The sequence below is a fragment of the Nematolebias whitei genome, chromosome 1, assembly GCF_014905685.2.
Source record: "Nematolebias whitei isolate Nwh7 chromosome 1, NemWhi1, whole genome shotgun sequence".
NCBI classification, from domain to species: domain Eukaryota; kingdom Metazoa; phylum Chordata; class Actinopteri; order Cyprinodontiformes; family Rivulidae; genus Nematolebias; species Nematolebias whitei.
This window is the reverse complement of record NC_056498.1, coordinates 16,442,745-16,453,351: the sequence shown is the minus strand read 5'-3', so window position 1 is coordinate 16,453,351 and position 10,607 is coordinate 16,442,745. Positions and strand designations below refer to the sequence as shown.

The 10,607-nt window shown below is 43.1% G+C and overlaps 1 protein-coding gene across 1 annotated transcript; it reads right to left on the bottom strand.

The window, feature by feature from the left end:
- Positions 1-1,117: 1,117 nt before the first annotated feature.
- On the bottom strand, positions 1,118-8,219 carry LOC119417238 (E3 ubiquitin-protein ligase TRIM47). The gene is made up of 4 exons (XM_037684453.1): positions 8,208-8,219; positions 4,528-5,074; positions 1,229-1,459; positions 1,118-1,135 (listed from the first exon to the last, which is right to left on the bottom strand). Exons 2-4 carry the CDS (start codon positions 5,041-5,043, stop codon positions 1,118-1,120), a joined length of 765 nt encoding a protein of 254 aa, XP_037540381.1. The 5' UTR covers positions 5,044-5,074; positions 8,208-8,219.
- Positions 8,220-10,607: the final 2,388 nt, after the last annotated feature.

Below are 10,607 nucleotides of genomic sequence, written 5' to 3'. Positions count from 1 at the left end.
CCCCCCCCCCCCCATCTCTCTGATCTGCTACAACCGTATGTCTCACCACGCTCCCTGAGGTCAGCGGACCAGTTGCTCCTCACAGTTCCAGGAACTCGTCTTAAGCGCAGAGGTGACAGGGCCTTCGCTGTAGCAGGACCAAGACTTTGGAACGAGTTACCTCTGCTTGTCAGACAGGCCCCTTCTCTCTCAGTTTTCAAGTCCCGTTTAAAAACCCACTACTATTCAGTAGCTTTCAACACCAGATGATCTGTGTTTTGATCCTGTATGCTCCACACTGGTTTGTCGTCATTATCTGCATCGTTTTTATGTCTATGTTCTGATTTACTTCATTTTGTGTATTGCTTTGTGTGTTACCTGTCGTTTTGTCTGTACAGCACTTTGGTTGGCCTTGTCGCTGTTTTAAGTGCTCTATAAATAAAGTGGCATGGTATAGGTAGCGTTAAAGATCGATGACATTCAGTCATTCTAATACATGAAAAGGAGGTTAGTATTTGTTTCCCTACAACTCCATGGTCCAACTGATGGCTCTTGGAACGAAGCGAACATTAAACATTATGGCATGAAATGCTACATTCAGTGTCGTTCAGCGTTTATCTAAAGTGATTCAAGTGTTCAACATGAGTACAAAGTGGGCCGAGACGGATCTGATGTTAGCAAGATGAATATAAAGGGATATGTGCTGACGGCTTCTTTTTCTACCTAAAAATAAATCTGGGTACGAACTGACCAGAAAGTTAAATTTAACAGAGGTACCAATAGACCTGCTGCTGTTCTGAACTAGCTCTAGAACTAATTTGGAGAACCTTCTCCATTGTGGACTTTTAATTTTTTTGCACCCAGAACACTTAAAACACCAGGAACACACGACAGACAATGGCTCGGTTTAGTTTGTCCCTTCTGTGCTGCCGTAGTAACACGATGCTTTTGGTATTCATTTTTTTAAACTTAAGTAATTGCTGTTGAGCAATAAAATGAAAATGATTCCTACTTTCACGACATTCTGCTGTAATAAAAACAAAGATAAAGCAGTTCTTGTAAATATTTCCAAAAAGATAAAAAATAAACTTTGTTCAGCTGTTAACAGCAGATCTCCATCATGTCTTTTCAATCACGACTAAGGGTGTAGGAATCTCTGCAGAGACGAGATAGAATTAAAAGATGAGTTTACTGGTGCAAAAACACATTTATGCTGACTTTTCTGTTGATTTTCTACATCAGCACCCACCTGTAAGAAGAGCAGGTTGTCTTCAGTCTGTAAAAGTTGCTCCAGCTCCGTGTTTTTCTCCTGCAGCTCAGTGATTTCTCCTTCCAGCTGTTCAAGGAGCTTTGTGTTTTGCATCCACGCTGCTTGTGGGCTTTCTCCACCGATGTCTCCAGACAGCTTAATTTCATGAACTTTACTCCGCCTAGTGTGAATTTCTTGCTGAAGTTTACTCCGTCTTCGTTTCAGTATCCCCTGTTGGAGGAAACGGAACAATAGAAAAAATAAAAAGCTTTTTTAATGGTTGTACTGTTCAAATTATGAAGTGTTTTGCAATTCTGACAATCCTACACCACTCTGTCTTTTACAACTGATGAGACCTTTGAGCCACGCACATACCTGTATGTCTCACCTCCTCTGCAAGCGTTTAAAGAGATAGTTCAGTCAACTTGGAAATGGTGTTCTGTCCAATAGTTATCACTAATTAAAATCTTATCAGTTGTGAGAGCAGTCATAAAGCAGAGTATGGAGAAAGAGATAAAAGTCTTTGTCCAGGCTAGGTTAGTGGCTATAGCCAAATAAGGGCAGGTCTTCATCACTTTGCAAGCTTATAGAACAACTTTTCTTTTAAAAAACAACAAAACAGCATGAAAGGGTGCTATATTAGCTAATGATCATCTACGGTTTCAGACTGTGTCCAGTGTTTCCCCTAACATTATGCAAGCGGGGTGCCCCACCCCGTCAACAGAACTGAGCACCCCGCCTATCAAACAGAGCCCCCCCCCCCCCCCCCCCCAGGCACTGACATAGCACTAAGCTAGTGGTGCAAAATACAGGCTCTCTAGCTAAAGGTGCATCTTCTCTCATGCTGCCCCCCCCCCCCCCCAACTCAAAAACTGTTGGCACAAGCTACGCTCAGACATGTCTTCGTCCCCCCGCCAACAAAAATCATGGATGAGATGAGCACCCCGCCATGGCAAGTTAACTAGACACTGTCTATTGTCGCGATATGTGACAAACGGGCCTGCCGTAGCCCGGGAGTCTGTGAGCATGCGCAGTACGTCCTGTGAAGAGTTGAAAATAAATGGAGAGTTCTCCAAGCTGCACTATCGGAGTCCAAGTACTTCTTCATAAAAGTAATTGTTTATGACATGGTGTCAGAAGTGGCCAACAGGACGCCTACATTCGGACCGCCAGAACCCTTCGACTTCTCCCGCCCGGCGGATTGGGCTCTGTGGCGCCGTCGCTTTGACCGTTTCAGAGTGGCATCAAAGCTGGACAGAAGTACAGGTTAACACGCTTCTCTAAGCCGTGGGGAGAAAGGCAGAGGCTATTTACGACTCTTTTGTGTACGAGGGAGAGAACTACGAAGAAGCGTCAGATGATGAAACCGCAGAAACTCATCCTGAGGTGGACTACATGACGGTATCGGCGAAATTTAGTGACCGTTTTGTGCCTAAAGGGAACATTGTTCATGAAAGAGCTTGCTTTCATAAGAGAGTACAGAAAGCAGGAGAGCCGGTCGAAGCGTTTGTTCCAAGTTTATACGAGCTGGCACAGTACTGTGAGTTCGGAGGGACCAAAGATGAACAAATTCGAGACAGTACTGTGATCAGCATACTGGACCGTGATGTCTCCCAAAAGTTGCAGCTCGAGGCAGACCTTACGCTTGAAAGAGCTATTCAAATAGCACGCCGGGCCGGAGTGAAGAAATCACGCAGTAGAGCGCGAGTCTGTGTGTGGAACATGCTGTGGACGGCATGAGTCAAGGGAGACGGCATTTTCACTCGAAGGGCAACAATGATGCACAATGGCGGAGAAAACAAGAACTCAGTGGGTCCAAACATTCTGTTCCATGCTTCTGCTGTAATACAGTGGTCCCCAACCACCGGGCCGTGGACCGGTCCCGGGCCGTGGGTCAATTTATACTGGGCCGCACACTGAAAAAAAAACTTTTATTTTGAAAAATCACCAGATTATCTCCACCACATCTGTCAATGACTCACTCTTGACGCAGGTCAACATACACATGGTAAGTTTCAGTTTCTGTTAGATGCATGTGCAGATTGGTTCTACATTGCCCGTTCGGGTGGAGTAATTTAGCTGCTGGTCTGGAGCAGACAGGATAGGAGGAGGCGCGTGTGCCGTGTGTGCGCATTTGAAGGATCACTGCGTATTTTTCAACCCGCCTGACAAAGAGTGACTGTAAAACTTTGACTAAATAAAACTATAATTTTAAACAAAGCTTAATATCACATCAGAGCTGGTTTTGTCTTCACATCAGAGCTGGTCCTTCGCATTTCTGCTTCTGCTCTTAAAAAATATATCCGCCCCTATAAGTTCAAAGTCATGGGCAATTTTATTTAAAAAACTCCACTAATATAATTAAAGTTTTGCACTATGCATAAGTTCCTGCGTTTTTGTGAACAATCTGATGCGTGAAGTGAATCACTGCGGAGCAGGGAGGAGGATGACGATGCTCGGCTGACTCCAGTGTGGGATCTACTAATTAAATGAGGAATGATCCTGCACTTAATACACTTGTAAATCACACATAAAGTGATTAAAAGTACATTTGAAATACATGTGCTGGTCATAAAATTAGAATGTTGTGAAAAAGTTGATTTATTTCAGTAATTCCATTCGTGAAACTTGTATTCGCTACACACAGACTGATATATTTAAAATGTTTGTTTCTTTTAATGTTGATGTTTATAACTGACAATTAAGAAACTGACAAATCAGCTAATTCAATTTGTCCTGAAGAGCTGCAGCGGTTTTGCAGTCAAATTCTCTGGGGTAGTATTCTCAGACCGTCCCCCCGGTCTGTGAAAATATAGTCTGACACTGAACCGGTCTGTGGCGCAATAAAGGTTGGGGACCACTGCTGTAATAGACAACATGGAAAACCATAGCCCTGCTCAGCTAAGAACAAGAGTGCAGAAAATGCAATAAAATGGGACTTTTTGAAGTAATCTGTAAAACAAAAAATACTTAAAGAGGTGACAGGCAGCTGCTCGCAGCAGCATACAGACCCATGATGGATGGATGGATGGTTGCGTAAAGTAAAAGATACAACAGTTTCAGAACTTTCTTTTACATTCCAGGTTGAGAGGCAACAAAGAAAATGTTAAGGAGGAGAATACTTTTACAAACCAACAAGACCGCCTAGTTGCAATGGCTTTGCACACTAAAGACTCATGGATTCAACCTTTAATTTGATAGAGAGACTATAAATGATGGGTCACTTTCTCACCCTGCAACCTAAAAAAAGTAAATAGCCCAATATTTTTATTTATTGTATTTCTTCCATAAAGCCTTACCTTCTTTTTTGCTGCCTCTCTGTTAATAGAAATAATGCGATGTCCTCTGTGGTCTATCTCAGCACACTTTGTGCAAATACAGGTTTGGTCGCTCTTGCAGAACAGTCCTAATGGCCTCTCGTGCATTCTGCACACAGAGTCATCCAAGTTCTTCATCACATTGATCAGTTGGTGGCGTCGAAGATCTTCCGACTGGTAATGTGGCTGCAGATGAGCAGTGCAGTAAGAGGCCAAGCATGTCAGACAGGACCTGACTGCGGCTTGTTCCTCCGAACAGAAATCACAAGGGACCTCTCCAGCTCTTAGAGGTACTGTCTTAGCAAGACTCTGTAGTGTTTGGTTGGTTTTCAACTCTAGTCTTTCTGGAAAGTCTGCCTTGCAGAGCGGGCACTGGCAGGCATCATTGATCCTCCAGTATTCTCCTATACATTCCAGGCAGAAGACGTGTCCACAAGGGAGGGTGGTGGGGCTGGTGAACTCATCCAGGCAGATGCAGCATGTAGGAGGCTCCGACATTAGGTCAAAACTGTCTGTTGTGGCATCCAACCTGTGCAGAAATGATTTTACATGACACTGATGGCATGATACGGTTTGTCTATAGAGCACCAATGACTGTATAGATTATGCACATACAACACTATTTACACACAAATGAGTACTTTTTGAAAAATGAAAATAAATCTGAACAATTTTCTTAGAACAAAACTATAGACACGAGGAGGACAAGTGGATTTAATGAAGATAATTTGAAAAAAAAAGTGTTGGCGGCAACAGGAAGTGCACACTGTACATATTTTGAGTTATTACTGATCTGAGAGGTTTGGTTTTGCTGTAAAACAAAACTGAATCAGTTACGTATTTAATGAGGAAGTCAGAACAGTGGTTCAGGTGTTACATATTAGAATCAGCTTTATTGGGTAATAATGTTTTGTCCCATGTCTGTATGCACAATTGCGACAGCCAACAAACCTTACAAAACACACAAACGAGTATAACGTTACCAGTTTTCCAGATATTGAGCTAAAACTTGGTGTGGCAACACTCTGATGTTATGTTGGGTTGTTATTGTGGCACCACTCTGTCAAGACTTTGTCCCTACAGGCTGATTCAATGCTGTTTGTTATGAGCCCTACAATGGTGGTGTCGTCAGCGATCTTGATGCTAAAGGCAGTGCTCCAAATAATGGTTCAGTTTGCACAGAGTACTACCAAGAGGACAAACAGACATGGCCCTCTTTACTTCAACCATAAGCATGCTTACAGAGCAGTCCCTCTTCCACACATAGGTCTCTTGTTTCCTCCTCCTCTTACCGGCACACCCTGCACCAGAGGCCAACCAAGCCGAGCACTAAAACTATCGCTACCTGGCCAGAGGATGTACTCTAACAGTTTTAGGACTGCTTCACGCTGACAGATTGGTCTAGTTTTGAACACTGGGTCTTAAAGGAATACACTGAATTTGTTTCGTCTTGTATCACATGTTACACAGATGGTGTGACTGTGAGTCAACACACCGGAGTATATCCCAACTGCACTGAAAGCACCCAATTCTGCCTCAGGACTGGAGATAAGGCATAGCAAGGGCTGGGTTGAAGAAGTATCAAAGCAGGTAAGGAGGAAAACAGAGGACCATCTAGTTTACAATAACCCACAGCAGGTCTGTGTCTTCAGCAGATTTCCAACTTCAGGTCTAAACTACCTTAGACAGTTAGTGTAAACTTCTTGCTGGGAGAGGTAGAACACCTGGAGAGCTGGTGGAAAGAGAATAACTTTCACATCAATGTGAAGAAGACAAAGGAGATGATTGTGGACTTCAGAAGGAACAAACACACCTACATCCCCTGAACATAAGAGGATCTGCAGTGGAAGTGGTCTCCAGCTACAAGTACTTGGGTGTACACATGAATGACAACCTCATCTGGAGCAACAACACCATCAGCCTGATCAAGAAAGCTCATCAGAGACTCTACTTCCTCAGACGGCTGAGGCGAGCTGGTCTGGGAAGCTCAGTCCTCACCTCCTTCTACAGGTGTGCAGTGGAGAGCATCCTGTGCTCGAGCATCAACGTGTGGCATGGAGGCTGCACAGCTGCAGAAAGAAAAGCTTTGCAGAGAGTGGTGAAGGCTGCACAGAAGACTGTTGGAGTCAGTCTCTCCACCATCACAGACATCTACACCTTCAGATGCAGGGAGAGGGCCACCTGCATCATGAAGGACCCCACTCACCCAGCACACACAATTTTTGCCTCGCTCCCCTCAGGCAGGAGGTTGAGGAGCATTAAGTGTAGAACCACTAGACTGAGGAACAGCTTCTACCCTGAGGCTGTTAGACTCATGAATCTCTAACTAGAATAATCACTGTGAAAAACCACATCATGTTGCTGCTGATCTGTTTCATGTTGCTGCTGATCTGTTTCATGTTGCTGTGTTCATCCACTCACACAGACTCATGTTCGTGCTGCTGTTCGACGTAATGTTTTTATGTTATGAGTGCTTAGTGTATATTTAGTTAATGTTCTTCTTAGTTCATATCTTAGATCTTATTACTGTTTTTCTGTACATTTTATTGTTGGATGTAACTGGGACCCTGTGTACACAATTTTGTTCCACCACATGTACTGCGTGGGGTGTGAATGACAAATAAAGAACCTTGAATCCTTGCTGGCAGAGAAACGGAACTATTCATTTGCTTGCTTTGAGTTAGCGACAACACATACGCTAACACGTCCCTCCCCCTGTTGTTTACCTCATCCCACACACTCGCTCTGCAGGAACATCAGGTGAGACGTGCGTTTCTTGCGAATAAAGCTGCAGGGCCTGATGGAGAGCTTGATAAAGTACAGAAAGCATATGAAGGGTGTTCTTTTGATCACTGACAGCTAGCTTGGACATTTCCATGACATCTACTGAAAAACTTTGCTTTGTGTGATTAACTGAACATTTTTAAGTGAGAATGCCGGGAACTTTTTGAACATTGTCAAATAAGCACCCATCCATTTTCTTTCTGTTCATCAAAGTTTCAACCACACCAACACCACCTCTCTACGTATACACTGTACTTTGAGTTTAAGACATTCAATCAGAACCACCAAGCAGGAACAACAAACATAAGTAAAGAACTGAAAAGCTCAATTTCCCCAGTTGTCTCCACTATGTTAACTAATCAATACTGTAAATAAAATTACTGATCTGATTAAGCGGTCTGATTAGGGACAATGGACGACGATTAATCAAACTGGTCAGACGATCTGAAAGTTTTTAAAGAACACACCATTTCTGTCAAAGATCTTTGAATACGTTTAGCCATGACAACATAAGGATTATCCAGCTACAAGAGTCGACCAGAACAATAAAACACCTGGAGTGAATCAGTTACAGCTTTCAGTTCTGATCACAGGTATTCATGACAGAGGCGACAGTTCAAGCCCTTGCATCACATCCACCAAATCTGAAATTAAATGTAATCTCACGGATAGATGCACGGAAATAATCCAATGGAAACCATCAGTAATAGTTGTTTATGGTTTATTTATTTGTTTAATGAGAATAAACTCCTGTGTAGATTCAGTGATCATAAGTGAAAATGAAACTCAAAAGTGCAATCATGATATCACTGGGTGATCATTTTGACAGAATCCTCATTAAAAACGTGTTGTTGTTCTAATTGAAATATGAAACTCACCTTTCTTTAAACAAATGCTTCTTGCTGTCTTCCCCGGAGCTCTTCTAAGGTAAAACAACGAGTTTTAAAGGCTGACTTTCTGCGGAGAAAATGAAGGGGCGGGACTTTCTGTAGTTTCCTGGGTGCTCATAACTCAAGACATCCAGAGATAATATAACGAGCAGGACTGTCATATAAGTATATTTCAGTGAACATGTGGCTCCACCGCCTGTATAAATTGGGCAATGGCGGATTATGCCATCTCGTGATGTTAAATATTCCCTTTGAGTCCTGAGCGAATTTGCCCACGAACATCTGTTTACGTTGTGTTCCCCACTTAACTGGGGGAACACAACTCGACACAACACCGGCAGCAGGCACGCTTGGCTCTCAACCTGGCTCTGCCCGGAGCCTGATCATTAACTGGCGCATTTATTTCAGCTGAAATGTCAGCAACAACATTGTCTTTAAGATTTATAAAGGATGGCTGCGTCAGATTACTCTGTGCTGAGAAAATATAAATAGTTTTAAGAGCATAAAAGTATAGTCAAATCCGCTGATAACGCGCGCGATTAAGTGCGACTATTTAATGGACCGTGTTTCAAACATTATTTTAGGTTGATTTCGCAGTTTTACGAACATATTTCAAAAGTTTCTAAGTGAGAGGAACTGTCTTGATCATTCGGCTGACTTAGAAATACATTTAAAGGACACAGGAAGGAAATAAAGAGGAGCTGCCATAAAACTGTTACTACATGGGGAAACTGCTCACCAGTGCAAGTTACACAGGTCAATTTCTGGCAGGGCATTAATCCATCCATCCATCCATTTGACCCATTTGACTAGAGCACTTGTGTCAAACTCAAGGTCCGGGGGCAAATGTGGCCCTCGCTGACATCTTATCTAGCCCCCAAGAAGATATCCATCCATCCATCCATTTTCTTTACCCGCTTATTCCATTTTGGGTCACGGGGGTCGCTGGTGCCCATGTCCAGCAATCACTGTGCGAGGGGCGGGGTACACCCTGGACGGGTCGCAAGTCCATCACAGGGCCACATAGAGACAAACGAGACAAACAAACATTCACTCTCTCACTCACACCTAGGGACAATTTAGAGTTACCAATCAGCCTAACATGCATGTTTTTTGGACTGTGGGAGGAAACCGGAGTACCCGGAGAAAACCCACGCATGCACGGAGAGAACATGCAAACTCCACCCAGAAAGGCCCCTGGACCGGGGTTTGAACCAGGGGCGCAACTACATATTTTTGAGGTGGATGCGAACACATCATCGGCGCCCCCCCCCACCCGCTCCTTTTTACTTGCCGCCTCATACAGCTTAGTCATGCACTTAGAAAATACAGTAGTAATATTACAGATTTTTTTAATGTTACATATTATATCAGGTGATCATTTCAATCATAAACAAATAAGAAGTTTTATAAAGTACAAATATATAACAGTAGTGGTACTCAGTCAGTGCTCAACATTTTATGTAGCGGAAATATGACATCTTAACAGCCTGGAGTCCATGTCAGAGTTTTAACATTTATGACATTTAAACTGTTACATTCCGTGACTTTGCATTTGCCCATTTGTCAAGTATAACATCAAATGAAATAGACCGTGCCACACTGTTTTCAATAGAGATCACTGCTAACTGGGACAAGCGATCATTGCTCATATTTGAACGAAGGTATGTTTTGATGAGCTTCAGCTTGCTAAATGATCTCTCTGCAGATGCAACTGTCAGAGGCATGGTTAAAAATACTCTAAGGGCTACTGTCAAATTTGGAAATACCAAATCAAGGTCCTCTTGAATTAGGAAATTTAACTTTTCTAGAGCCTTGTAACCCTTCAGTAGACGGCTTGCTGGGTATATTTCTTGAATGATATCTCTTGAAACATCACAAGTGGTCAGGGCATATGTGGTCACTGATTCCTCCAGCTCAGCTTTTGTCATGTGCTCCATTTTAGTGATGAATTTAAATTTCTCAGACACAAGTTGAAAATTGGAAAACCTCTCAGACAGCTCTTGGAGGAGTGTGTCAACAATAACATTGAAAACCATGCACCTGAAGTGCCTTGTGGGTTCCTTTTCATGATGACCAGTGCATGAATTGTCATCTGGGAAATTCTTTTGCTTCCTAAGTCGTTTCTCTTTGAACTTAGGAGAAGCATCCATTTCGATGGCTATTTTGCTTGCAATGTCAAGTGACTTCTGAAAGCCCTCTTCTCTATATTTGAAGATAAAACTGCTTCAGCTGAATTTTTACGTTAAAAAAAAAAAAAAACGCGCCGAGTGCGTTCTCTTAGGGGCGTGTTCACAGCCACCTGTGTGGGAAGGGAGAGCGATAGGAGGGGAGGTGAAGCAGCAGAGGGGAGGTGAAGGAGCAGAGGGGAGGTGAAGGAGCAGAGGG

Bases quoted from the DNA above. Each gene is read 5' to 3' on its own strand.
- LOC119417238 (XM_037684453.1), bottom strand. From the start codon at position 5,043: ATGTCGGAGCCTCCTACATGCTGCATCTGCCTGGATGAGTTCACCAGC. The intron at 1,460-4,527 runs GTAAGGCTTTAT...TTCCTCCAACAG, and splicing joins GAGAGGCAGCAAAAAAGAAG to GGGATACTGAAACGAAGACG.